Raw genomic sequence first — 27,709 nt, 5'->3', positions numbered from 1 at the left:
TGTCCAATGAAGTCCATAAAGCATATTGCGTGTACCACTAGAGATTCTGGGGTTCGAGTCCAGGCTCTGTTGCAGCTGGCTGTGGCGGAGCACAATTTGGCCGGCAGGGATGTCCTTGTGTGGCTGGCCGGGCGCAGTGCACGCTGACACGGTCGCCATATGTATAGTGTATCCTCCGACACATTGGTGTGGCTGGCTTCCGGGTTAAATGGGCATTGTGTCAAGAAGCAGTGTGGCTTGGCTGGGTTGTGTTTCGGAGGAGGCACCGGTCTCGACCTACGAGATAAGACTGTGACTACCACGTAATTGGGGCAAAAAAGGTCTAAAAATGTCAAACAGGAGCTGCCTCCACTATTCCAGCAAAACTTCAACATTTGAACATCATCAAATCACCTCTGCGGAGTCTAATACAGTGTCAACTAAAATATACCAAAACAACTTAATCCAATCAATGTAAACTAAATATGTTGTGGCTGCCAATGATTCTAATTTCTGTGTGAGTAGAAGTAGACAAACATGTCCACTCACCCTAATGGTTACTTGTAGAGAAATGCCAATTCCATCCTCCTCTCTTTCATGTTGAGAAAACTATCTATCACTCTGTCATACAGTACATGCTTTAATTTTATGTTGTCCTAGGCTACCTGGTTTCCATTCGTGGGCAACATTAGCGAGTTAAAACATTAGCCTTCTATGGCTAATTTAGGAAAGGGCATTTTTTTGTTAGCTAGCCACCGGGGGACAACAACACAACGAGAAGCAACAATTCAAGTTTTTCGTCAATGATGTATGCTCTCAATGGGACTTGATAGGAGTGAACCAAAATCCAATCTGGCCTTGCTTGACACTTTTTTTTGGTGGGCCAGGACCACTCATAGTTGAGCTCGCTTAGCTCAACGCTAATTGTTTTATACTTTTTTTGTCAAGGGAGGCCAGCGTGCTTCACTTGCCTTCAATGCTACGGGCAGCAACAATGTCGTACTCCTTTGGACCAGACAGAATGAGATAGATGGGCCTACACGTAGAGAGACAGAGGGCGCTCTTTTGCTAGCTAGGATGCTTTCTCCTTTGAGATAAATTATTTTTATTGTGGGGGAAGCCTGGCTTCTCTTGGCATCCATGAATACAAAATAGTGATAGAAGGAATACATTCATAGTGTCATGCATACTTAAATGATTTGAGACTTACTAATGGTGTGAATGTGCTACATCCCGGGGTACCAGTAAGGAGATATCCTAACTGTCATATATAGTGACAATATCATCCATTGCCTGTTGACAATATCATTAAATCCGGCCCAGATGCAAACCTTCGCAATGACCTATTCCAAAACAGACTATGGGAGGCGCACATTACTACATAGAGTCATGACTACACGGAATTCTATTCCACATCAGGTAACTGATTCAAGCAATAGAATAAGAAAACCAGATAAAAATAAACCTTATGGAACAGCTGGGACTGTACAGAGACACACACACACACAGGTACAGACAAATGGACACACACACACAAACTCTAACTCACGCACTCTACACACACGTACATTGTAATCTTGTTGTACGGTGGTATTATACATTTTGCATTGTAGATATGTAGTGGTGCAATAATGTTATATGATGTACTGTTTTATATTTTGTTTTATGTGTAATGTAAGTGTCTTAATGTGTTAGGATCTCAGGAAGAGGATAATGGGGATCCTTAATAAATACAAAATATATTTATTTTTATCTTCTGGAGAAAAAAAACGACATGGAAATGACTCAAACCAAATCTAAACTGTGTTGAAATGATAATGGACCTACATTTATAGTCTCTTCACTCGGTCCAGCTTGATAAAAGTCAAACAAGAGCTAGACAGTCAGGGAGCCTGGAATATTCAAAAAGCACTGGACAGAGGACTATTTCTAGCAAATGTTGACTACGAGGAAGTATAATATCTAAAATACAATGTGTGTCATCGCTGTCAGCTCACCTGACAGGTACTTTCCACCCTGAGTCTTCCGTGAGCCGGATGGTACCGCAATCGCTACTCCTTCAAGGGACTCAGAATCACCTTTATTCACCAAATACTTGGAATTTGACTGAGTGACATGGTGTTAATAAAACGAACAGAATATACAGACGGACAATAAACAAACATAATACATACGGACAATTTATATACAGTCTTGAAGGAGTTCCCTGTCACAACGTGGCCCTTTGGGGTGTATATCGTGGCTCCCCTCCCCTCTCACTCTCATCACAAACTTCATGTCTTTACAACAGGTCATCAATTCCTGTCAGAGAATCTCTCCCCCTATGGAAAAAATAGCTTCTCTTTGTTCAGCTTCTAATCCCCAAAATTGGACAACTAAACATTATTTCGATTTTTGAGAATGTGGGAATGGTCCGTGGGTATTTAAAGAAAAATCCTGTCACGATCGTCGTATTGAGGAGACCAAAGCGCAGCGTGGTGTGAATGCATACTTTAATGAATGGACGAAAAACACAAAGTACACTCAAACAAACAAACAAATAAACAAACAAACAAACAAACAAACAAACAAACAAACAAACAAACAAACAAACAAACAAACAAACAAACAAACAAACAAACAAACAAACAAACAGTGACTGCTAAAGAAACACTGTGCTAACAAGCAACATAACATAGACAATAACCCACGAACCACAATACAAAACAGGCTACCTAAATATGGTTCCCAATCAGAGACAACAACAAACACCTGCCACTGATTGAGAACCATATCAGGCCAAAACACATAGAAACAGACTAACTAGACACACAACATATAATGCCCACTCATATCACACCCCGACCAAGCAAAACATAGAAACAAACAACTCAAATAATGGTCAGTGTATCACAACATCAGGAAGTACAGTAGCACAGAATAAAGGTGGCTTTGGAAGTGTACATTTCTCAGTCTACCTGAATATTGTGTAAAATATATGATTGAATATGGAACTATTTGTGAGAAGATGTAATGTCATGTTGGCCTCCTAAACGAGATACTTGTTTAGTTATAAAGTTTTAACTAGTCAGTCAGTGGCCACACCCCTGTGAGCCCAGACATTACGTAGGCATCATAGAACCACCCCTTCTTCCACAGAGTATAAAACCAACTTCCTGCAAAATATACATTAAGTCAAAGAATGCCGGGACATAGTCCACGGAGACCATACAGCTGTAGTTTTGGCTACACGGCTGGAAATGGTTAAACTCTGAGACTATCAAATAAGAATTTGAATAATACAGAATAAGAACAAATCTTCTAGTCTGCGGCTAGAAATTCTGTAAGTCTAGTACGAGAATACAGACAACAACCGAAACATCTATTCTAAGAAAAAGCCTGACATATCCATTACAACAGACACTATCCAGAGATACAGAGAAAGCTACAACCACAAAGGACATTGTGACTTCTGGGGAAGTTAACCAGAGACTCTCTGATGAACTGACTCACCAGCAGACAGACAAGCGATTCCAACAGAGAAGACAACAATGACATACGGGCATTAATATATACATTGCAATTATTCTCGAATGAGCGGCCATTCATGTGCAAAGGATTAGCATTTCAATGAATATAATTATCAACTGTGTGTAGTGAATCCATTTAGTCTTTCCCGCTCTTTCTCAGTCCCCACCCCTTCTCTTTGTCTTTGAATCCGTCATATCGGCTTTGTCCACTAGGGACATGTTCTTTGTATAATGTGGTAACCCAAGTATCTACTGTTTGTTTGTTATGTAATTCGGTGTGATTATTTAGTTAGTTAGTGAATAAATAATTAAGCCAATTTGTATATCGCTGATTCATGATTTAGGCTAGAGTTTGTTCAGATATCCAAGCGTTTGCGACGTTCAGTAATGAGAACTGAGGAGGAAATAATAATTAATTGATAGACTGGAATTGATTAGATATTAAAATATCTGAAGAGTTGTATTCAGAAAATTACGACTGTAAATCTCAACATTTTCCGTGGTGCCCCGACTTCCTAGTTAATTAATGTTTACATTATTAGTTTAATCACGTAATAAATCAAATCAAATCAAATGTTATTTGTCACATACACATGGTTAGCAGATGTTAATGCTAGTGTAGCGAAATGCTTGTGCTTCTAGTTCCGACAATGCAGTAATAAACCAACTAAAAATCTAACCTAACAATTTCACAACAACTACCTTATACACACAAGTGTAAATGGATGAAGAATATGTACATAAAAATATATGAATGAGTGTGGTACAGAACGGCATAGGCAAGATGCAGTAGATGGTATCGAGTACAGTATATACATATGAGATGAGTAATGTAGGGTATGTAAACATTATATTAAGTGGCATTGTTTAAAGTGGCTAGTGATACATTTTTACATCAATTTTTCCATTATCAAAGTGGCTGGAGTTGAGTCAGTGTGTTGGCAGCAGCCACTCAATGTTGGTGGTGGCTGTTAAACAGTCTGATGGCCTTGCGATATAAGTTTTTCAGTCTCTCTGTCTCTGCTTTGATGCACCTGAACTGACCTCACCTTCTGGATGATAGTGGGGTGAACAGGCAGTGGCTCGGGTGGTTGTTGTCCTTGATGATCTTTATGGCCTTCCTGTGACATCGGGTGGTGTAGGTGTCCTGGAGGGCAGGTAGTTTGCCCCCGGTGATGCATTGTGCAGACCTCATTACCCTCTGGAGAGCCTTATGGTTGTGGGTGGAGCAGTTGCCGTATCAGGCGGTGATACAGGGTTTCTAGCTTGATGACGAGTTTGGAGGGTACTATGGTGTTAAATGCTGAGCTATCGTCGATGAACAGCATTCTCACATAGGTATTCCTCTTGTCCAGATGGGTTAGGGCAGTGTGCAGTGTGGTTGCGATTGCGTTGTCTGTGAACCTATTGGGGCGGTAAGCAAATTGGAGTGGGTCTAGGGTGTCAGGTAGGGTGGAGGTGATATGGTCCTTGAATAGTCTCTTAAAGCACTTCATGATGACGGAAGTGAGTTATACGGGGAGGTAGTCGTTTAGCTCAGTTACCTTAGCTTTCTTGGGAACAGGAACAATGGTGTCCCTCTTGAAGCATGTACTGACAGCAGACTGGGATAAGGATTGATTGAATATGTCCGTAAACACAACAGCCAGCTGGTCTGCGCATGCTCTGAGGACGCGGCTGGGGATGCTGTCTGGGCCTGCAGCCTTGCGAGGGTTAACACGTTTAAATGTTTTACTCACGTCGGCTGTAGTGAAGGAGAGTCCGCAGGTTTTGGTAGTGGGCCGTGTCAGTGGCACTGTATTGTCCTCAAAGCGAGCAAAGAAGTTGTTTAGTCTGTCTGGGATCAAGCCATCCTGGTCCGCGACGGGGCTGGTTTTCTTTTTGTAATCCATGATTGACTGACGACCCTGCAACATACCTCTTGTGTCTGAGTCATTGAATTGTGACTCTACTTTGTCTCTATACTTACACTTAGCTTGTTTGATTGCCTTGCGGAGGGAATAGCTACACAGTTTGTATTCGGTCATGTTTCAAGTCACCTTGCCCTGGTTAATTAAACCTAGAGAACTGATTTGATATAAATAATAGTCCAGACACGACATCCCACATATGCTGAGCACTTGTCGGTTGCTTTTCCTTCACTCTGCGGTCCAACTCATCCCAAATCATCTCAATCGGGTTGAGGTCGGGAGGCCAGATCATCTAATGCAGCACTCCATCACTCTCCTTAGTCAAATAGCCCTTACAAAGGCTGGAGGTGTGTTGCGTCATTGCCCTGTTGAAAAACAAATGATAATCCCACTAAGTGGGAATCAGATGGGATGATGGATAACTGTCTGATAGGTGAGAATTGTCTGTTAATTGAATGATTAGAATATTCCACCCTGAAACATTTAATTGTATGGAATTAATTAGAATGTATAAAATCATAATCAATAAATGTGTAGTCTGAGTCAGAATTAGGGTAAAACAATATGCCTTTATGGTATTTTAAACACAGACTGTCTGAGCTTGGTGCCGACCTGACTGGAGATTTGGGAGAGAACGTCTTGGGGAGTACGTCTTAAGGACAAAGTCACTATCTCTGTCGGCTGGGAAGTGAGACAGACAGTGTGTGCGTAGCAGGACATGTGTGTGCGTATGTTTGTGTGTGTGTGCGTATGTTTGTGTGTATGTGTGGGCGTGAGAAGTCAGTATAAAATGAATTGATTTCTATTCTTGACTTCAGAACTTTTTGACCATTTAGCTGGGCCCCCGTCTGTTTCATTCGACCAGGATCTTACAAATTCTGGTTTGCAGACTGAGAGTAAAATAATTAAATTGGGTGATGTACCTGGCGAACATAATTCTCTTATGAATTGAATTATAAGCAAATCACAGACAGTGTCACCAGAAAAGTACGCAAACACCATCACACCGTTCCCCCAACATGTACAGCATGTCCCCCAGCATGTCCCCCAGCATGTCCAGCATGTCCCCCAGCATGTCCAGCATGTCCAGCATGTCCCCCAGCATGTCCAGCATGTCCAGCATGTCCCCCAGCATGTCCAGCATGTCCCCCAGCATGTCCAGCATGTCCCCCAGCATGTCCAGCATGTCCAGCATGTCCCCCAGCATGTCCAGCATGTCCAGCTTGTCCCCCAGCATGTCCAGCATGTCCAGCTTGTCACCCAGCATGTCCAGCATGTCCCCCAGCATGTCCAGCATGTCCATCATGTCCCCCAGCATGTCCAGCATGTCCAGCTTGTCCCCCAGCATGTCCAGCATGTCCCCCAGTATGTCCAACATGTCCAGCATGTCCCCCAGCATGTCCAGCATGTCCCCCAGCATGTCCCCCAGCATGTCCAGAATGTCCCTCAGCATGTCCAGCATGTCCAGCATGTCCCCCAGCATGTCCAGCATGTCCCCCAGCATGTCCCCCAGCATGTCCAGCATGTCCCCGAGCATGTCCAGCATGTCCAGCATGTCCCCCAGCATGTCCAGAATGTCCCCCAGCATGTCCAGCATATCCCCCAGCATGTCCAGCATGTCCCCGAGCATGTCCAGCATGTCCCCCAACATGTCCCCCAGCATGTCCCCCAGCATGTCCAGCATGTCCCCCAGCATGTCCAGCATGTCCAGCATGTCCAGCATGTCCCCCAGCATGTCCAGCTGCTGTCAACCTTTCATTTTTGACAAGCCTGCTTTCTTCCTCGACCTCCCTCTGACATGCCTGCTTTCTTCCTCAACCTTTCATATCTCCCTCTGACAAGCCTGCTTTCTTCCTCAACCTTTCATACCTCCCTCTGACAAGCCTGCTTTCTTCCTCAGTCTTTCAGACCTTCCTCTGACATGCCTGCTTTCTTCCTCAGTGTTTCATACCTCCCTGTTTTCTTCCTCAGTGTTTCATACCTCCCTGTTTTCTTCCTCAGTATTTCATATCTCCCTCTGCACCACATCACTCCTTTGGATCTGCTTTCTTCCAGCTTGACCAGGTTGTGCATCCCAGAACCAGTCTATATTGGTTTGCTGTTCCTCCGCCTCCCTGAGTGCTCCGCTGGTTTATCACTTGCGACCACCGACCACAATCTCTGCCTGTCGAACCCTCTCATCCTTTCTGTCCCGCAGCATCATAGGCTGACATGCTTTTGTTGCCTTCTAGTCCTCTACCACAGATGTAACTGCCAGCTGCAGCTTGCTTCCTGTGCTGTACAGTCCCATCTGACCTCGGTAATGACCAAATGTGGCCTGAGGGGAACATTTGTTTGACACCCCTGGGCTACACTGTCTAAATCTATTTTCAGAGATATTGTGTAAAATTGTGTTTTTTCTCACTATGAATAACTACAAACATCCGCTTAAAAGAGAATGATTAAAGATTTAATTAAAACAGTAACATTTTATAAAGAACAAATGTTCAGGATATACGGTATTTATGCAAAAAATCATTGGACAACACAACTTCTGAGGGAATTCGCAGTGAATATACGTTGATACAAAATGTTGTGTGTATTATACTGTATATTATAGGAAAATAGTGGAGGTATATGAGATATTTTACAACAGAGGTTAAACTTACTGCCCATCAGCTAGATGTCTGTGTGGACCAAGGTGGAAATGACAGATCAGTGCCCTGCTGTGTGTATGATTCTACTTTATCACTGTGCTCGCCTCGCCATAGACTGAACTTCCTAGTGTGAAGAGGGATCCCAGCGCTTGAGACAGATTTCAAAGCACTTGACATCTTTTTCTTGAAAATTGCTGTTCTCGCTGTGAACAAAATGAAAATCTGCAAGCCCTGTGGAGACAAAGCAAAAACACAAAGATGTTATCAAGTAATTTCAGGAACACACAAGGGCAAACAAAAGGTAGCGTTTCCATAAAGACCAGCTCAATTTATTTATGTTTAGTAGGTGTCTAATTGTAATTCATGCCTGGATTCTGTGGTACAATAGACACTAGTATTTCTAGTTTACATTTGAGTCATTTAGGAGACGCTCTTATCCAGAGTGACTTACAGTAGTGAGTGCATACGTTTACTACCTGAGTGGTGGTGAGAACACAGAAGGAGATGTTGAGTATGGTGTACATGGTCTGGTTCTGTGGAATGAGCAACAGATAGCCCAGGATCCAGGAGAGACCGAGCACCACAGCCAGAGAGAAGCTACTGAGGAACTTCTTCTTCATCGATGTGTGTCTTGTACTGGGAAACATAACCAACATACTTAGATTGCTGTAATAGACTGTTGTAATAGACTGCTGAAATAGACTGCTGTAATAGACTGCTGAAATAGACTGTTGTAATAGACTGCTGAAATAGACTGTTGTAATAGACTGCTGAAATAGACTGTTGTAATAGACTGCTGAAATAGACTGTTGTAATAGATTGCTGAAATAGACTGCTGTAATAGACTGTTGTAATAGACTGCTGAAATAGACTGTTGTAATAGACTGCTGAAATAGACTGTTGTAATAGACTGCTGAAATAGACTGCTGTAATAGACTGCTGAAATAGATTGTTGTAATGTTGTGAAATAGACTGCTGAAATAGAAATAGACTGTAATAGACTGTTGTAATAGACTGCTGAAATAGACTGCTGAAATAGACTGTTGTAATAGACTGTTGTAATAGATTGCTGAAATAGACTGCTGTAATAGACTGCTGAAATAGATTGTTGTAATAGATTGCTGAAATAGACTGCTGAAATAGACTGTTGTAATAGATTGCTGTAATAGACTGTTGTAATAGATTGCTGAAATAGACTGCTGAAATAGACTGTTGTAATAGATTGCTGTAATAGACTGCTGAAATAGATTGTTGTAATAGATTGCTGAAATAGACTGCTGAAATAGACTGTTGTAATAGATTGCTGTAATAGACTGTTGTAATAGATTGCTGTAATAGACTGTTGTAATAGATTGCTGTAATAGACTGTTGTAATAGACTGCTGAAATAGACTGTTGTAATAGATTGCTGTAATAGACTGTTGTAATAGACTGCTGTAATAGACTGTTGTAATAGACTGCTGAAATAGACTGCTGAAATAGATTGCTGTAATGCTGTGGTAGAAGAACATGTGACTTCCAGTGTGTGAGAGCACAGTGCTAATTCAATTTGATGATTTGTTTACTATTGACTGAATTAATAATAGTAAAATACATTGGATTTATAACAAGCTTTTCATTAAAAGACAATTAACAATTAAGCTCATTAGTAAGCATTTAAAATCAAGACTGATTAATGTTACCTAGTTAAATGTGGGTTGGTCTTGCACGTTGTAACTGCAAAATATACCAACATCACTGTGTTGAACATAAGCATGAACGCCACAGGTATCAGGAACCCCCAAAACATTGGCAGCTTGAAGTCAAAGTTCCCCTTTGGATCGAGGGCAGCAAGCCAGCAACTGAGAGGTCAAATTAATGAGTTATTTGCAGAACGTGGTTTTAATCAAACCTGGTGGGTAGCATAAGTAAACAAGAAACTATGAAGAAAAATGATCATTCATAATATACTCTATCTATATTTTTTACTTTTAATATTGCCAATTATTCACATGCATAATAAACATGTATACAAAAACTGACAGGGATAATCAATTACCCCACTTTAATTCAAAATGAACCTATTATGTAATAACCACAGATAAAGAAATTTGCTGTACAGCACAAAGCAGTACTCAGGTATAGTTGTGATAGTATAGTACAGTACAGTGAAGTAATACAGAAGTAGTATAGTATAGTACAGTTCAGTATAGTATAATACAGTATAGGATGGTACAATCCAGTACAGAGAAGTAGTACAGTAGTAGTATTGACTCACAATTCCTCCTGCCTGTAACCCAGTGGATCATCCACTCTGTAACTAATTCCTAAGGTGAGGGCCACCACAACTGCAGGCAGTCCTAAAAGACAGAGAATGATGTTGTTTTTCCTGGTAGATTTGCATGCAGAAATATACACTACACATACATCCTCTATACAAGTTGTTTTTAAGTTCTATTTCAGGCTAACTAGAGCCTGAAAATATCACCTAGCATTAGTTTTGGTTCAAGGAGCCCAGGTATAATGTCAGCCAAAGCTTCTGAAACAACAAAATCATGTATTTTTCTCCATGCTGTCCTACCCCATCCGATGGCCATGGTATAGGCTGTGAAGTGTGATGGGCTGGTGGCCAGGCTGTTTCTGATCATCAGGAAGATATGTGTGGCGAACAGCGTGTTCCAGGTGAACGTCCCCAACAGGAAGTACTGCAGCAGGACTGCCACTGCAGTACAGGGCCCTCTGTCCTGCTCCGTGTGTGTGTCGGACGGGGGGAGAACGTTGTCCTCGAGTATTTCAGGTTTGTCCAGCTGTTTATGAAGGTTGTCCACTCCCAACATGAAGAGGAGGGTGAAGATCAGGAGACACACGCAGACGCTCACTAAGAGGACTGTTGGGTTGGTTTTGCGTGATTTCCTGGGGACAGGAGGCAGACAACACTATGTTAGGGAAGTTATATGTGTAGCTATGGGTGTGTTGGTTCATTGATAGTGGGTTTTATAATGGTTTCACCTATCAAGTCCTGTTGGATCAGACAAAGGGCTTCTTTACACTGTTGAGAAGCACCCAATATTTTGAATTGGTTCTGGAACCCTGTAGGATCTTATCGGGTCACGATCTGGAATGTTACTGTATATTTTGAATTGGTTCTGGAACCCTCTAGGATCTTACCTGGTCACCATCTGGAATGTTACTGTATATTTTGAATTGGTTCTGGAACCCTGTAGGATCTTACCTGGTCACCATCTGGAATGTTACTGTATATTTTGAATTGGTTCTGGAACCCTGTAGGATCTTACCTGGTCACCATCTGGAATGTTATTGTATATTTTGAATCTAGGATCTTACCTGGTCACCATCTGGAATGTTACTGTATATTTTGAATTGGTTCTGAAACCCTCTAGGATCTTACCTGGTGACCATCTGGAATGTTATTGTTAAACTCAACCCTATGATGGACATGGAGCATCCCAATATGGTGATCCAGTTTAGCGCTTCAGCGTATTTAAAATCCCTCCTGAACGACTGTAGAAAGAACATAAAAAAATATGTTTCTGTCACAGTCATATAGAAAGTCATTGCCCTCATGTGTCTGGATCCTGCTAATGATGTATAAGATATGTCAGAGTGTGGTTCGTAAAAGGGAGATGAAGGCAGCTAGCTACTCACCATCAGCACAGCAAAGTTAGTGGTGTGATTACAGAAACAACGCAGGCCGTCTTCTGAGTGGTTGACTTTGGAGCAGCCAAAGGTGCTCCAGTCTTTCAACGTGTAGTTCCATGACACACAGGCAAAGTCATGGAGGGAGGTGTTGGGAACAGCCTGAGAAGTGAGAACAGAAACAAACTCACTGTAAAGCCTTCAGAAAAACATATGCATTCACAGTATTCTTAATTTAAAAATAATAATCATAAAGGAAATTGTGAAGTATAACAGGTTATTAAGCACATGTGAGATTAAAAAAGATATTTTATTCATCATATTATATACAATACAACATGTGCTTCCTTGTTCACTGGCCAAAATATGCTTCCTTGTTCCTTATGGCTGATAAGCATCAATGGATATCTTAGATCAAGGGTAGGCAACCCTGGTCCTGGAGGGCCACAGGCACATCCTGTTTTGATTTAAACGACCTGGAAGACCAGGTGTGCTGACTTTAGGCAATCACTGAACTGAACAAATAGCTCAGTTGGTCAGATGAAGTGCCTAGTTGGAACAACATCCTGTAATACCTGCGGCACTCCAGGAACTGTGCTGCCTAACCCCTGACTTAGATAATGGATAACCTCCCATTATGTGTCCCAGAGAATTTGGACCACTATGTGTTTACTGATTCCAAGATAAATCTTACTGTGGGCTTGAAGAGCATCTCAACATGTAACCCAGACACTTGTCCCAGGTTAGCAGAGATGACCCTTCTGCTGGTGCCTGAAGAAGCTCTGAAAGCCTTGGACCTGAAGAACTGGTCGTTTTGGTAGAGCACAAAACCAATGGAGTAGTTTGTGTTTTTACTACGTAAAACTGAGTGGAGAGAGAGAGAGACATCGTTAAAACACTACATAACCATAATATTACATTTGAAATGTCTCTATTCCATTGAAACTTTTGTGAATGTAATGTTTACAGTTCATTTTTTCACCTTTGTTTATTATCTATTTCACTAGCTTTGGCAATGTGAATATATGTTTCCCATGCCAATAACACCCTTTGAATTTAATTGAGCGTGTTTGAGAGAGAGAGAATGTTTTTCACAGGACTTTATATACATGAGTAGCTTGACCTTACCTTGTAGGCTTATCGTGAAAGCCAAATTACTGATCATTAGTTTACTTATCCATATCTCATCTGACACTGCTTACCTGATTTCCACAACCACAAAGAGCAGTTAAGTTCTCTCAGTGAAACCTAAACAAGGAAATTGAAGCTTGAGTTTATACACTATGTTTGTATACCAACATTGGCTCACCTGGAGGGAATTTGATAACAATCTGGACATCGGTAGAACCTCCTTTGTCAGCTATCAGTTCAGAGGTATTGATGTTGAGATGAATTCTTTTGGCCACAAAATTGCCAGAACTTCCTGGAGAAGGAGATCTATTTGATTTAGCAATTTAAAGCAGAGCAATATATAGTGTTACTTCTGTATTTGTCTGTGATCCATACCAAACCTTACTGACCAACAGAGGAGAAACATTTGAATTGTTTTTTTGTTTGAACCAGTGTGGTATTTTAACACAGATACAAATTATCACTTTAAATTACAGTGTGCAGGTTCACTAGCAGTCTCACTCACCAGTCAGAGCAGTAAACTGGATCCCTACTGAGTCACTTGGTACTTGGACAGACTGGACTGCCAGGTTGGGCTGAACCACCAAGGACACATTATTGTGCTGGTCCAGGGAGAAAATCTCCAGGGTCTCTGTGAGGCTGGGAGAGAAACATAAAAACATTTGTTTACATGCACATGCAGACACGCAGAGGCAGACATACACACATAAAATCAAACGTATGCAGTAACACAAACACACATACCTCTGGACAGCGTCTCTCTCCTGTGTACTCTCCTCACTGGCATTCAGCAGCTGACTGATGGTAGTTATAGCTGCCACTGCGATGTCCTGCAACATGATCAAAACCAGGGGATGAACCTCAAGTGTTCAAATCACTGCAGTAGCAACCTCACGTTTCTCACCAGAACATGTCATAGTTCACGACTTGATTTCAAAACATGTTATACCTCTGTGATTTTTGCAGACTGAAGCAGTGTGTTAGCAATCTGAGCTGCTGTGGTGATGTTGTCAGCTGACAACTGATGTTTTTGGTAGGTCAGGATCTGAGTACTGAAGGCTAACTGTAGTAAATCACCTGAACTGCTAGAGATCTGAATAGGAACAGAGAAGGATTTTTATTCATTTGATTTTACTAGAGCAAGGCACTTTGCAATGCCAGGGTTGTGGGTTCAATTCCAAACGGGGGACAGTACAAAAAAGTACAAAAATATATGCAAATGCATGCAAATTCAATGTAATGTAAAACACAAGAAATAAAACAATTATGTTCATCAACAACTGTTAAGCAGAGTAAAAGAACAGAATACATGAGTTGAAGGTGAAAGCCAGGTGTTCAAACTGTAAGATGGACTCCTCATGATAATAACTGTAAATCAAATTTGATTTGTCACAGGGGCCAAATACAGCAGATGTAGACTTTACTGTGAAATGCTCACTTACAACCCAATAATGCAGAGGTAAAAAGTATCAAAATTAGCACCTGAGGAAAGAGTAACACAATAAAATAACAACAACGAAGCTGTATACAGGGAGTACGAGTATCGAGTCAATCCCTATCCCAGTCTGTTGTTCCCACATGCTTCAAGAGGGCCACCATTGTTCTTGTTCCCAAGAAAGTTAAGGTAACTGAGCTAAACGACTACCGCCCCGTAGCACTCACTTCCGTCATCATGAAGTGCTTTGAGAGACTAGTCAAGGACCATATCACCTCCACCCTACCTGACACCCTAGACCCACTCCAATTTGCTTACCGCCCAAATAGGTCCACAGACGATGCAATCTCAACCACACTGCACACTGTGCAACTGGGTACTGGACTTCCTGACGGGCCGCCCCCAGGTGGTGAGGGTAGGCAACAACATCTCCACCCTGCTGATCCTCAACACTGGGGTCCCACAAGGGTGCGTTCTGAGCCCTCTCCTGTAATCCCTGTTCACCCACGAATGCGTGGCCACGCACGCCTCCAACTCAATCATCAAGTTTGCGGACGACACAACAGTGGTAGGCTTGATTACCAACAACGACGAGACGGCCTACAGGGAGGACGTGAGGGCCCTCGGAGTGTGGTGTCAGGAAAATAACCTCACACTCAACGTCAACAAAACTAAGGAGATGATTGTGGACTTCAGGAAACAGCAGAGGGAACACCCCCCTATCCACATCGATGGAACAGTAGTGGAGAGGGTAGTAAGTTTTAAGTTCCTCGGCGTACACATCACAGACAAACTGAATTGGTCCACCCACACAGACAGCATCGTGAAGAAGGCGCAGCAGCGCCTCTTCAACCTCAAGAGGCTGAAGAAATTTGGCTTGTCACCAAAAGCACTCACAAACTTCTACAGATGCACAATCGAGAGCATCCTGTCGGGCTGTATCACCGCCTGGTACGGCAACTGCTCTCCAGAGGGTAGTGAGGTCTGCACAACGCATCACCGGGGGCAAACTACCTGCCCTCCAGGACACCTACACCACCCGATGTCACAGGAAGGCCATAAAGATCATAAAGGACAACAACCCCCCGAGCCACTGCCTGTTCACCCCGCTATCATCCAGAAAGCGAGGTCAGTACAGGTGCATCAAAGCTGGGACAGAGAGCCTGAAAAACAGCTTCTATCTCAAGGCCATCAGACTGTTAAACAGCCACCAATAACATTGAGTGGCTGCTGCCAACACACTGACTCAACTCCAGCCACTTTAATAATGGGAATTGATGGGAAATGATGTAAAATATATCACTAGCCACTTTAAACAATGCTACCTAATATAATGTTTACATACCCTACATTATTCATCTCATATGTATACGTATATACTGTACTCTATATCATCTACTGCATCCTTATGTAATACATGTATCACTAGCCACTTTAACTATGCCACTTTGTTTACATACTCATCTCATATGTATATACTGCACTCAATACCATCTACTGTATCTTGCCTATGCCGCTCTGTACCATCACTCATTCATATATCTTTATGTGCATATTCTTTATCCCCTTACACTTGTGTCTATAAGGTAGTAGTTTTGGAATTGTTAGCTAGATTACTTGTTGGTTATTACTGCATTGTCGGAACTAGAAGCACAAGCATTTCGCTACACTCGCACTAACATCTGCTAACCATGTGTATGTGACAAATAAAATTTGATTTGATTTGCATTGAGGTATGAGGTAGTTGAGTTGGTTTTAGGTAATTGACCCAAAGACAGAAGAACACTAAATCAAGACGGGTCATAAATCAGGATCATAAAAAATATGCCTATTGACTTACATTTCCTTGAATGTCACTGAGGGTTATTTCACACTGCAGAATGTGAAGAGGACCAAACATTGGAGAGCCGGTGTCATTCAAACATCTTGCTGAGGCTTTTGGTAAACCAGCTGGAGGAAACAAGACAAAAAGAGGGTCAAGGTTTTGTTTTACCTAATACAAGATTAATTAGGATTGTAACAAGATAATCAAATGGTTTCATTTTAGGTGAATAAAAGTAACATACTTGTCTTCTTATCACAAAACACGTTTGAATAAGCAAACCAGCCAACCGGTGTTCTTGGGAAGGAGAATCCACCCTTGATGATTGAATTGCAGAAATTCCCTATCGAATTAAAATAAATTTCAACATGCAAACATGAAATATACATTCTGAATGTGAGATCCAGGGTTAGGTATAGTAGTGTAGTGGTGTGTACTGTGAATGTACCATCTGAACAGGTCTCTCCAGTCCACTCATCAGGACAGATACAAACTTGACTCTGTAGCTTACCACCGTTGATACAGACCAGAGGAGGGGTGGTGGTCGAGGTGGTGGTGGGAGAGGTGGTGGGAGAGATGGTGGTGGGAGAGGTGATGGTGGTGGGAGAGGTGGTGGTGGGGACTGTAGGAGAGGTGGTGGTGGGGATTGTGGGAAATGTTGTGGTGGGAGAGGTGGTGGATGGGATTGTGGGAGAGGTGGTGGTAGGAGAGATGATGTTGAGGGTGGTGGTAGAGATGGTGGGAGAGTTGGTGGTAGGAATTGTGGGAGAGGTGGTGGTGGGAGAGGTGGTGGTGGAGGTGGTGGTAGAGGTGGTGGGAGAGTGTGTGGTAGAGGTGGTGGTGGGAGAGATGGTGGTGGGGGTGGTGGGAGAGATGGTGGTGGGAGAGGGTCTGGTGGGAGAGGTGATGGTGGGGGTGGTGGTAGAGGTTGTGGTGGGGGTGGGGGTGGTGGTAGAAGTTGTGGGAGATTTGGTGGTGGGAAAGCTGGTGGTGGGAGAGGTGATGGGGGGAGTGGTAATTGGTCCACACCAAGTATGTTCAGTAGTTAAAATGTTGGTAGTTGGAATGTCAGTTGTTGGCGTCTCGGTTGTTGGCATGTCAGTTGTTGGCGTGTCAGATATCGGTGTGCCGGTTGATAGCGTGCCGGTATTTGGAGTGTCGGTAGTTGTGAAGTCGGTTTTTGGACAGTCAGTAGTTGGACAGCCAGTAGTTGGAGTGTCAGTAGTTGGAGCGTCAGTAGTTGGAATGTCCGTTGCTGGAGTGTTGGTTGCTGGAGTGTTGGTAGCTATAGTGTCAGATGTTGACGTGTCGGTTGCTGGCGTGCCGGTTGATAGTGTGCCTGTTGTTGGAGTGTCGGTAATTGGAGAGTCGGTAATTGGAGTGTCAGTAGGTGGACAGCCAGTAGTTGGAGTGTCAGTAGTTGGAGCGTCGGTAGTTGGAATGTCCGTTGCTGGAGTGTTGGTTGCTGGAGTGTTGGTAGCTGTAGTGTTGGTAGCTGTGGTGTCAGATGTTGACGTGTCGTTTGTTGGTGTGCTGGCTGATAGTGTATCGGTTGTTGGAGTGTCGGTTGTTGGAGAGTCGGTAGTTGGAGAGTCGGTAGTTGGAGTATCGATAGTTGGAGTGTTGGTAGTTGGAAAGTCGGTAATTGGAGTGTCAGTAGTTGGACATTCGGTAGTTGGAGTGTTGGCAGTTGGCGTTTCGGTAGTTGGAGTGTCGGTTGCTTGTGTGTCGGTTGCTGGAGTGTCAGTTGTTGGAAAGTCGGTAGTTGGACAATCGGTAGTTGGACAGTTGGTAGTTATAGTGACTGTAGCTGGAGTGTCGGTAGTTGCAGAGTCGGTAATTGGAATGTCAGTAGGTGGACATTCAGTAGTTGGAGTGTCAGTTGTTGGCGTCTCGGTTGTTGGCATGTCGGTTGTTGGCGTGTCAGATGTCGGTGTGCCGGTTGATAGCGTGCCGGTATTTGGAGTGTCGGTAGTTGTGAAGTCGGTAGTTAGACAGTCAGTAGTTGGACAGCCAGTAGTTGGAGTGTCAGTAGTTGGAGAGTTGGTAGTTGGAATGTCCTTTGCTGGAGTGTTGGTTGCTGGAGTGTTGGTAGCTGTAGTGTCAGATGTTGACGTGTCGGTTGTTGGCGTGCCGGTTGATAGCGTGCCTGTTGTTGGAGTGTCGGTAATTGGAGTGTCGGTAGTTGGAGTGTCGGTATTTGGAGAGTTGATAGTTTTAGTGACTGTAGTTGGAGTATCAGTAGTTGGAGTGTGTGTTGCTGGAGTGTTGGTTGCTGGAGTGTTGGTAACTGTGGTGTCAGATGTTGACATGTCGTTTGTAGGCGTGCTGGTTGATGGTGCGTGTTCGTGTCGTTTGTTGGCATGCTGGTTGATAGCGTGTCGGTTGTTGGAGTGTCGGTTGTTGGAGAGTCGGTAGTTGGAGTGTTGGTAGTTGGAAAGTCGGTAATTGGAGTGTCAGTAGATGGACATTCGGTAGTTGGAGTGTTGGCAGTTGGCGTTTCGGTAGTTGGAGTGTCGGTTGCTTGTGTGTCGGTTGCTGGAGTGTCAGTTGTTGGAAAGTTGGTAGTTGGACAATCGGTAGTTGGACAGTTGGTAGTTTTAGTGACTGTAGCTGGAGTGTTGGTAGTTGGAGAGTCGGTAATTGGAGTGTCAGTAGGTGGACATTCAGTAGTTGGAGTGTCGATAGTTGGCGTTTCGGTAGTTGAAATGTTGGTAGTTGGAATGTCAGTTGTTGGCGTCTCGGTTGTTGGCATGTCGGTTGTTGGCGTGTCAGATGTCGGTGTGCAGGTTGATAGCGTGTCGGTATTTGGAGTGTCGGTAGATGGAGCGTCAGTAGTTGGAATGTCCGTTGCTGGAGTGTTGGTTGCTGGAGTGTTGGTAGCTATAGTGTCAGATGTTGACGTGTCGGTTGTTGGCGTGCCGGTTGATAGCGTGCCTGTTGTTGGAGTGTCGGTAATTGGAGTGTCGGTAGTTGGACAGCCAGTAGTTGGAGAGTTGATAGTTTTAGTGACTGTAGTTGGAGTGTCAGTAGTTGGAGTGTGTGTTGCTGGAGTGTTGGTTGCTGGAGTGTTGGTAGCTGTGGTGTCAGATGTTGACGTGTCGTTTGTTGGTGTGCTGGTTGATAGCATGTCGGTTGTTGGAGTGTCGGTTGTTGGAGAGTCAGTAGTTGGACAGTCAGTAGTTGGACAGCCAGTAGTTGGAGCGTCGGTAGTTGGAATGTCCGTTGCTGGAGTGTTGGTTGCTGGAGTGTTGGTAGCTATAGTGTCAGATGTTGACGTGTCGGTTGCTGGCATGCCGGTTGATAGCGTGCCTGTTGTTGGAGTGTCGGTAATTGGAGTGTCGGTAGTTGGACAGTCGGTAGCTGGAGAGTTGATAGTTTTAGTGACTGTAGTTGGAGTGTCAGTAGTTGGAGAGTGTGTTGCTGGAGTGTTGGTTGCTGGAGTGTTGGTAGCTGTGGTGTCAGATGTTGACGTGTCGTTTGTTGGCGTGCTGGTTGATAGCGTGTCGGTTGTTGGAGTGTTTGTTGTTGGAGCGTCGGTAGTTGGAGAGTGTGTTGCTGGAGTGTTGGTTGCTGGAGTGTTGGTAGCTGTGGTGTCAGATGTTGACGTGTCGTTTGTTGGCATGCTGGTTGATAGCGTGTCGGTTGTTGGAATGTCGGTTGTTGGAGAGTCGGTAGTTGGAGTGTTGGTAGTTGGAAAGTCGGTAATTGGAGTGTCAGTAGATGGACATTCGGTAGTTGGAGTGTTGGCAGTTGGTGTTTCGGTATTTGGAGTGTCGGATGCTTGTGTGTCGGTTGCTGGAGTGTCAGTTGTTGGAAAGTTGGTAGTTGGACAATCGGTAGCTGGACAGTTGGTAGTTTTAGTGACTGTAGCTGGAGTGTCGGTAGTTGGAGAGTCGGTAATTGGAGTGTCAGTAGGTGGACATTCAGTAGTTGGAGTGTCGATAGTTGGCGTTTCGGTAGTTGAAATGTTGGTAGTTGGAATGTCAGTTGTTGGCGTCTCGGTTGTTGGCATGTCGGTTGTTGGCGTGTCAGATGTCGGTGTGCCGGATGATAGCGTGCCGGTATTTGGAGTGTCGGTAGTTGGAGCGTCAGTAGTTGGAATGTCCGTTGCTGGAGTGTTGGTTGCTGGAGTGTTGGTAGCTATAGTGTCAGATGTTGACGTGTCAGTTGTTGGCTTGCCGGTTGATAGCGTGCCTGTTGTTGGAGTGTCGGTAATTGGAGTGTCGGTAGTTGGACAGCCAGTAGTTGGAGAGTTGATAGTTTTAGTGACTGTAGTTGGAGTGTCAGTAGTTGGAGTGTGTGTTGCTGGAGTGTTGGTTGCTGGAGTGTTGGTAGCTGTGGTGTCAGATGTTGACGTGTCGTTTGTTGGCGTGCTGGTTGATAGCGTGTCGGTTGTTGGAGTGTCGGTTGTTGGAGAGTCGGTAGTTGGAGTATCGATAGTTGGAGTGTTGGTAGTTGGAAAGTCGGTATTTGGAGTGTCGGTAGTTGTGAAGTCGGTAGTTGGACAGTCAGTAGTTGGACAGCCAGTAGTTGGAGCGTCGGTAGTTGGAATGTCCGTTGCTGGAATGTTGGTAGCTGTAGTGTCAGATGTTGACGTGTCGTTTGTTGGCGTGCCGGTTGATAGCGTGCCTGTTGTTGGAGTGTCGGTAATTGGAGTGTCGGTAGTTGGACAGCCAGTAGTTGGAGTGTCAGTAGGTGGACATTCAGTAGTTGGAGTGTCAATAGTTGGCGTTTCGGTAGTTGAGATGTTGGTAGTTGGAATGTCAGTTGTTGGCGTCTCGGTTGTTGGCATGACGGTTGTTGGCGTGTTGGTAGTCAGATGTCGGTGTGCCGGTTGATAGCGTGCCGGTATTTGGACTGTCGGTAGTTGGAAAGTCGGTAATTGGAGTGTCAGTAGGTGGACATTCAGTAGTTGGAGTGTCGATAGTTGGAATGTCCGTTGCTGGAATGTTGGTTGCTGGAGTGTTGGTAGCTATAGTGTCAGATGTTGACGTGTCGGTTGCTGGCGTGCCGGTTGATAGCGTGCCTGTTGTTGGAGTGTCGGTAATTGGAGTGTCGGTAGTTGGACAGTCGGTAGTTGGAGAGTTGATAGTTTTAGTGACTGTAGTTGGAGTGTCAGTAGTTGGAGAGTGTGTTGCTGGAGTGTTGGTTGCTGGAGTGTTGGTAGCTGTGGTGTCAGATGTTGACGTGTCGTTTGTTGGCGTGCTGGTTGATAGCGTGTCAGTTGTTGGAGTGTTTGTTGTTGGAGAGTCGGTAGTTGGAGAGTCGGTAGTTGGAGTATCGATAGTCGGAGTGTTGGTAGTTGGAAAGTTGGTAATTGGAGTGTCAGTAGTTGGACATTTGGTAGTTGGAGTGTTGGCAGTTGGCGTTTCGGTAGTTGGAGTGTCGGTTGCTTGTGTGTCGGTTTCTGGAGTGTCAGTTGTTGGAAAGTTAATAGTTGGGCAATCAGTAGTTGGACAGTTGGTAGTTTTAGTGACTGTAGCTGGAGTGTCGGTAGTTGGAGAGTCGGTAATTGGAGTGTCAGTAGGTGGACATTCAGTAGTTGGAGTGTCGATATTTGGCGTTTCGGTAGTTGAAATGTTGGTAGTTGGAATGTCAGTTGTTGGCGTCTCGGTTGTTGGCATGTCGGTTGTTGGCTTGTCAGATGTCGGTGTGCCGGTTGATAGCGTGCCGGTATTTGGAGTGTCAGTAGTGGTGAAGTCGGTAGTTGGACAGTCAGTAGTTGGACAGCCAGTAGTTGGAGTGTCAGTAGTTGGAATGTCCGTTGCTGGAGTGTTGGTTGCTGGAGTGTTGGTTGCTGTAGTGTCAGATGTTGACGTGCCGGTTGATAGCGTGCCTGTTGTTGGAGTGTCGGTAATTGGATTGTCGGTAGTTGGACAGTCCGTAGTTGGAGAGTTGATAGTTTTAGTGACTATAGTTGGAGGATCAGTAGTTTTAGTGTCGGTTGCTGGAGTTTCAGTAGCTGTAGTGTCAGATGTTGATGTGTAGGTTGTTGGACAGTTAGTAGTTGAACAGTCGGTAGTTGGACAGTTGGTAGTTGGACAGTCGGTAGTTTTAGTGACTGTAGCTTGAGTGTCGGTAGTTGGCATGCCGGTAGTTGGTGTGTCGGTTGTTGGAGAGTCGTTAGTTGGAGTATCGATAGTTGGAGTGTCGGTAGTTGGAAAGTCGGTAGTTGGAGTATCAGTAGTTGGACATTCGGTAGTTGAAGAGTCAGTAGTTGGAGGATCAGTAGTTGGATTCTCACTATTTGGAGGGTATGTAATTGGAGTGCCGGTTGCTGGACTGTCGGTTGCTGAATTGTCGGCTCCTGGAGTGTCGGTTGGAGAGTCAGTAGTTGGAGGGTCAGGTGTTAAAGGGGCAGCAGTAGTTGGAGTGTAAGTAGTTGGCGGGTCGGTAGTTGGAGTGTAGGTAGTTCGTGGGGGACTAGCTGGAGTGTCAGGGTTTAAAAGGACATCAGTAGTTGGGGTGTTGGTAGTTGGAAAGTTGGTAATTGGAGTGTCAGTAGTTGGACGTTCGGTAGTTGGAGTGTTGGCAGTTGGCATTTCGATAGTTGGAATGTCGGTTGCTTGTGTGTCGGTTGCTGGAGTGTCAGTTGTTGGAAAGTTGATAGTTGTACAATCGGTAGTTGGACAGTTGGTAGTTTTAGTGACTGTAGCTGGAGTGTCGGTAGTTGGAGAGTCGGTAATTGGAGTGTCAGTAGGTGGACATTCAGGAGTTGGAGTGTCGATAGTTGGCGTTTCGGCAGTTGGAGTGTCGGTTACTAGAGTGTTGATTGCTGGAGTGTCGGCTGCTGGAGTGTTGGTAGCTGTAGTATCGGAAGTTGGAAAGTCTGTTACTGGAAGGTCGTTTGCTTGTAGGTCTTTTGCTGGAGTGTCGGTTTCTGGAGTGTCCGTTGTCGGAAAGTCGGTAGTTGGATAGTGGGTAGTTGGTAAATTGGTATTTGGAGAGTACTTTAATGATATTTCGGAAGCTGGAGGGTCGGTAGCGAGAAGGTCAGTAGTTGGAGGGTTGGTAGTTGGAGGATCAGTAGTTTTAGAGTCGGTTGCTGGAGTTTCAGTAGCTGTAGTGTCAGATGTTGATGTGTAGGTTGTTGGACAGTTAGTAGTTGAACAGTCAGTAGTTGGACAGTTGGTAGTTGGACAGTCGGTAGTTTTAGTGACTGTAGCTTGAGTGTCGGTAGTTGGCATGCCGGTAGTTGGTGTGTCGGTTGTTGGAGAGTCGGTAGTTGGAAAGTCGGTAGTTGGAGTATCAGTAGTTGGACATTCGGTAGTTGAAGAGTCGGTAGTTGGAGGATCAGTAGTTGGATTCTCGCTATTTGGAGGGTATGTAATTGGAGTGCCGGTTGCTGGACTGTCGGTTGCTGAATTGTCGGCTCCTGGAGTGTCGGTTGGAGAGTCAGTAGTTGGAGGGTCAGGTGTTAAAGGGGCAGCAGTAGTTGGAGTGTAAGTAGTTGGCGTGTCGGTAGTTGGAGTGTAGGTAGTTTGTGGGGGACTAGCTGGAGTGTCAGGGTTTAAAAGGACATCAGTAGTTGGGGTAGTTATGTCAATGGTGGTTGGAATGACAGATGATATGGTGAGATTCCCCTGTGATAAAGAGACTTTAAAAAAGAGAATTAACTCAGTAAACCACATAAACAAGGGAACATAGTGTCAGTTCCTATAATCAGAGCAGATGATCCATGCTGTTCCAGTTTCATTGTGCCTTCAGCAGTGTAGAAATGATTCCTACTGTACTTTATGAGAGAAAGAAGTCATTATCACTGCCAATAAACGGTAGACAGTTGATAGCAAAGGCTACTCTGTTATCAACTGTATCTGAGACCTGACAGTAGTCTATCCACAGTCTGTAAACAATGGCGTAGCGATACATCTAAATAGTGTTTGGATAAAAATAAAGTCTGAAACAATGTCTTTATTGATGATATTGTATCCCTAGCAGCAAACAGACAAAACATCAATCAATCATTGATTATAAAACAAACTTTAACATTCATTAACCACAACGTTAAAACAGTAAGGTCATATATTGGTAGTATTCCATTGACAAGTTAAATGAATCATACATTTTTGAACATCTGGACAGTGACAGCAATTTTGTTACGCAATTCTCAATCATACAACAAACTTAACAGCATCATACATCTGAACATCTTAAATCACCCTGAATAAATCAAATATAGAGCAAGTCGTACCTGTAGCAAAGACAACCATAACCCATAGCTCCTTCATCTCTGCTGTTTCCAGTCATCCAGTGTCAGCAGACTGCACATTATTAGGACGTATGTTGGTCTTATGCTGCGCTCCACCTATTACAGAGTCCGCATTGACGTACAGGTACCAGTTAATTATTTAGTGTTGAAATTAAGGGGAAAGTACTGTACATTGGCTCCAACACAATCAATGTTGTCAACAGGATCAGTAAAGACAATGACACAAATTCTTTGAAAATAGATCAGACATGACTGGATAAATAAATGAGATAGACATGGATGGATACTGTGAGGACCAGTCAACCAATAGCATTACCCTTCTCTATGCAAAACATTCTTGGTTGCAGCTGGGAGGTAAAGTAAACATAACTTTTTTCCATTAGAGCAGGTGTAATTCGATCTCCTAATTAGAGTTGAAGAATAAAACAAAGTAATGGAAGTGTCTTGGAGGTCTGGATTATAATGTGAGGACATTAGAAGTTATACTTCTTTAGAACAGGGTTTCCCAAACTCAGTCCTGCCCCTCAGTTCTGGCTGGCTCCTCTCATTAGGCCACATCATGCCCTGACCTAGTCATGGGTATGTCCCAAAAATATCTCCTTCATCCTGAAGTGTACACTCGTTCACAATTTAATCCACAAATCTAAAATCATTGGATTCGCAGAGGCATTGTCCAACTCAGAGATGGGCAACTGCTGGCCCAGTGTAGACATTTAAAAAAGGAAAGAAAAAAATGTGGGTTTCAACTTACTTTTGAGAGTTAGAATAGTAGAAAACACAAAGTGCAATTTCAATATTTGGTTGTGCATCAGCAGTTTTTCTCTTGTTTATGTTAGTCTCTGATAGTCACTCAATTAGCCCATGTCAGCTAACACTTGTTTAGATTGGTAAGATAGTCTAGCCAGCGATCTAAACTTGTAGTAATCGTGGTCGCCACTCTCACTCAGATATCATTTTAAAAAACTGCAAACATTTCTCTCCATCCAATAGTAAAGCGTAAAATGTCAGGAAATTAGCTGGAAAACTGTACATTTCTCTCCGCCCCATGTCAAAATGTGTAGAACATCAGGGACACACACACAAAATTCCACTTAGGGCCCCAAAAGGCTAGGGCCGGCTCTGACTGCATGTGTGGGTATGGATGAGGTTACGTAGACCCGCGAGGCACTGCAGCCCCCTCTTGATGAGTTCAGATGTTTTGTGGTCCCCACCCCATCAATGCTGCATGTCCCTGGTCTAGTGGGACTTTCTACCATATTTATTATTCCAGTCATTTCCTTTCAAATCAGTGAACAAGTGTGTTCAGTAATTTTGTAATCAATGTTCATAAATTCCAATGATCTTTATCTGATACCCAGAGGTTGTAAAGTTCTTAGTAACGTGGCGGTACAGCTGCTGGACCACCGGGAACATCTCCATGCCCCCGTAGATGAGCGGTGCTATGCAGAAGAGGCCAACACTGATCATGGAGATCACCAGGTAGCTGATGTTGTTTTTGGGCAGGGCCATGAAGCTGAAGAGGGAGGGGATGATACTGAGCAGGTAGGGGTACTCCCACTGGTAGGGAGCAGCCACCACACTGTGGGACACTAGATTCAGCTGGTTCACCGTCACCTGGGCAGCTAAGAGGAGCCAGATCATGGGCACATAGAAAATGGCCGATGCGCCATGCCACTGTTACCAGTCAGTGTACATCCTAAGAACCCTCCGCTAATGCCAAACATGAGGGATGGTTTGCACACAGCAGCTCACTGAGATGTGATGACTTACTCTGACTCTAACCGACATGCAAAATAGAAGTATACAGTCTGTTGCTGTTTGCATTCCAACCAACTGTGCATGGCCCTAATGGAGGCTCAAAGGCTGAACTCATTGTTTTTAATAATAAAGAAACACTTTTTATTGAACTGTCACATTTGTCCCTAAAATAGTGGTCAAAATGTATAGTAGTTCTTATAGCAGTTCTACCTCTGGGTAGAATGTACCCCTAAATGAACCTTGTGAAACAAATGAACCTTGAATTATTGAAATGAGACATACATAAGTGACAGTGAATATGCTCAAATTGTTTTCATAAACATCTCTATTTATCTGCAAAATAATGAGAAGACTGGTGAACAGTTTGGATGGAACGTTCCACAGCCATTATAAATCCCCCTTTAGAAGAAGAGTTTGGCGCCACCACATGGCAGTTGAAGGTAGAAACAGAGTTGTTGGTGTCAAAATAAAATATAATGTTCAATTACCACATGCTTTGTAAACAACAGGTGTAGACTAACAGTGAAATGCTTACTTATGGGTCCTTCTCCAACAATGCAGAGTTAAAGACCAATAATATAAATAACGACAGATTGAATAAATACACAGTGACATGCATACTTCAATGCATTGAGACTTACTAACGGTGTGAATGTGCTACACCACTGGGTACCTAAGGAGTAGGGATGCAAAATTCTGGGAACTTTCAATAAATTCCCTGTTTTTCCAGATATCCTGGTTTGAGGATTCTGGATTTCCTGCTTATTCCTTCCTCATTCCTCCAACCAGGATTTCGAGAAAACAATGTAATTTATTGAAAGTTCCTGGGATTTTGCAACGCTACCAAGGAGATATCCTAACTGTCATATATAGTGACAATATCAGTGCCTGTTGAGGTAGAGAAAAACCAAATCATATATAAATAAGAATTACTGTAAACTGTACATCAGACTTTGTTGGAGGAGCACAACACAGATATACAGTACAGTTCGAGCATCATAATTCCTGGTGACATCAACATCACCCCTTTAGGTCACAGCTACATTACCATCAGCATCAACTCTCCATTATATAATACCACAGTCATCCTTTATGCAAAATATATTGAAATACATCTATTGTAATCTTATTTTTCCCTTGTCTAGTTTAGGCCAATATCGATTGGATACATCACGACCCAGTGAGCCCATTCAATCTGGCCCAGATACTCCACAATGCCACCAAAGGTCTCTTCATAATCACCTATTCCAAAACAGTCTATGGGAGGGATGCGCACAGTACTACATAGAGCCACGACTATGGAACTCGATTCCACAACAGGTAACTGATTGCCAGCTGTAGGGACCGACGCTGGAGGCGAGAAGCAGGAACGGGAGTTGACATTTAATTATGAACAGACAAAGAGCAAGACAAAAATACATTTAAAAAATCATCAGCACACGGATACACAATGACAAATAACAATCAATGCAGCAGTGGGGAACATAGATAGGGAACTGACAAAAATAGGGGAGGTAATAAACAGGTGATCGAGTCACGGTGAGTCCAATAATACGCTGATGTGCATGTCAGGGAAAGGCAGATGTGCGTACTGATGGTGGCAGGAGTGGGTATTGCTGGGGAGCCTGGTGCCTTCGAGCGCCAGTGAAGGGGAGTGGGAGCAGGCGTGACAGCAAGCAATA

The 27,709-nt window shown here is 43.8% G+C and overlaps 1 protein-coding gene across 2 annotated transcripts; it reads right to left on the bottom strand.

Annotated features, from left to right (window-relative positions):
• Nucleotides 1-7,831: 7,831 nt before the first annotated feature.
• On the bottom strand, nucleotides 7,832-24,318 carry LOC124008699 (adhesion G-protein coupled receptor G7-like). 2 transcript variants are annotated; one of them, XM_046320206.1, is made up of 15 exons: nucleotides 24,252-24,318; nucleotides 16,302-16,400; nucleotides 16,076-16,185; nucleotides 13,750-13,893; nucleotides 13,545-13,630; nucleotides 13,306-13,439; nucleotides 12,979-13,092; nucleotides 12,364-12,533; nucleotides 11,679-11,831; nucleotides 11,422-11,534; nucleotides 10,594-10,925; nucleotides 10,291-10,372; nucleotides 9,716-9,874; nucleotides 8,511-8,670; nucleotides 7,832-8,265 (listed from the first exon to the last, which is right to left on the bottom strand). In XM_046320206.1, the coding sequence occupies exons 1-15, from the start codon at nucleotides 24,286-24,288 to the stop codon at nucleotides 8,053-8,055; spliced, it is 2,106 nt and encodes a 701-aa protein (XP_046176162.1). In that variant the 5' UTR covers nucleotides 24,289-24,318; the 3' UTR covers nucleotides 7,832-8,052. The 2 variants fall into 2 exon arrangements, with proteins under 2 accessions (XP_046176162.1, XP_046176161.1); XM_046320205.1 differs by lacking the exon at nucleotides 24,252-24,318 and having other exon boundaries at nucleotides 16,302-16,712.
• Between the last annotated feature and the right edge of the window lie 3,391 nt (nucleotides 24,319-27,709).

This window comes from Oncorhynchus gorbuscha, linkage group LG21 (assembly GCF_021184085.1).
Source record: "Oncorhynchus gorbuscha isolate QuinsamMale2020 ecotype Even-year linkage group LG21, OgorEven_v1.0, whole genome shotgun sequence".
Lineage (NCBI taxonomy): Eukaryota > Metazoa > Chordata > Actinopteri > Salmoniformes > Salmonidae > Oncorhynchus > Oncorhynchus gorbuscha.
This window is presented reverse-complemented; position numbering and strand designations above follow the sequence as displayed.

Bases quoted from the DNA above. Each gene is read 5' to 3' on its own strand.
- LOC124008699 (XM_046320205.1), bottom strand. From the start codon at position 16,446: ATGTATATTTCATGTTTGCATGTTGAAATTTATTTTAATTCGATAGGG. The intron at 10,926-11,421 runs GTAAGATCCTAG...TCCTGTCCCCAG, and splicing joins ACATTCCAGATGGTCACCAG to GAAATCACGCAAAACCAACC. The intron at 8,671-9,715 runs GTAACATTAATC...TATGTTTCCCAG, and splicing joins ACCAACCCACATTTAACTAG to TACAAGACACACATCGATGA.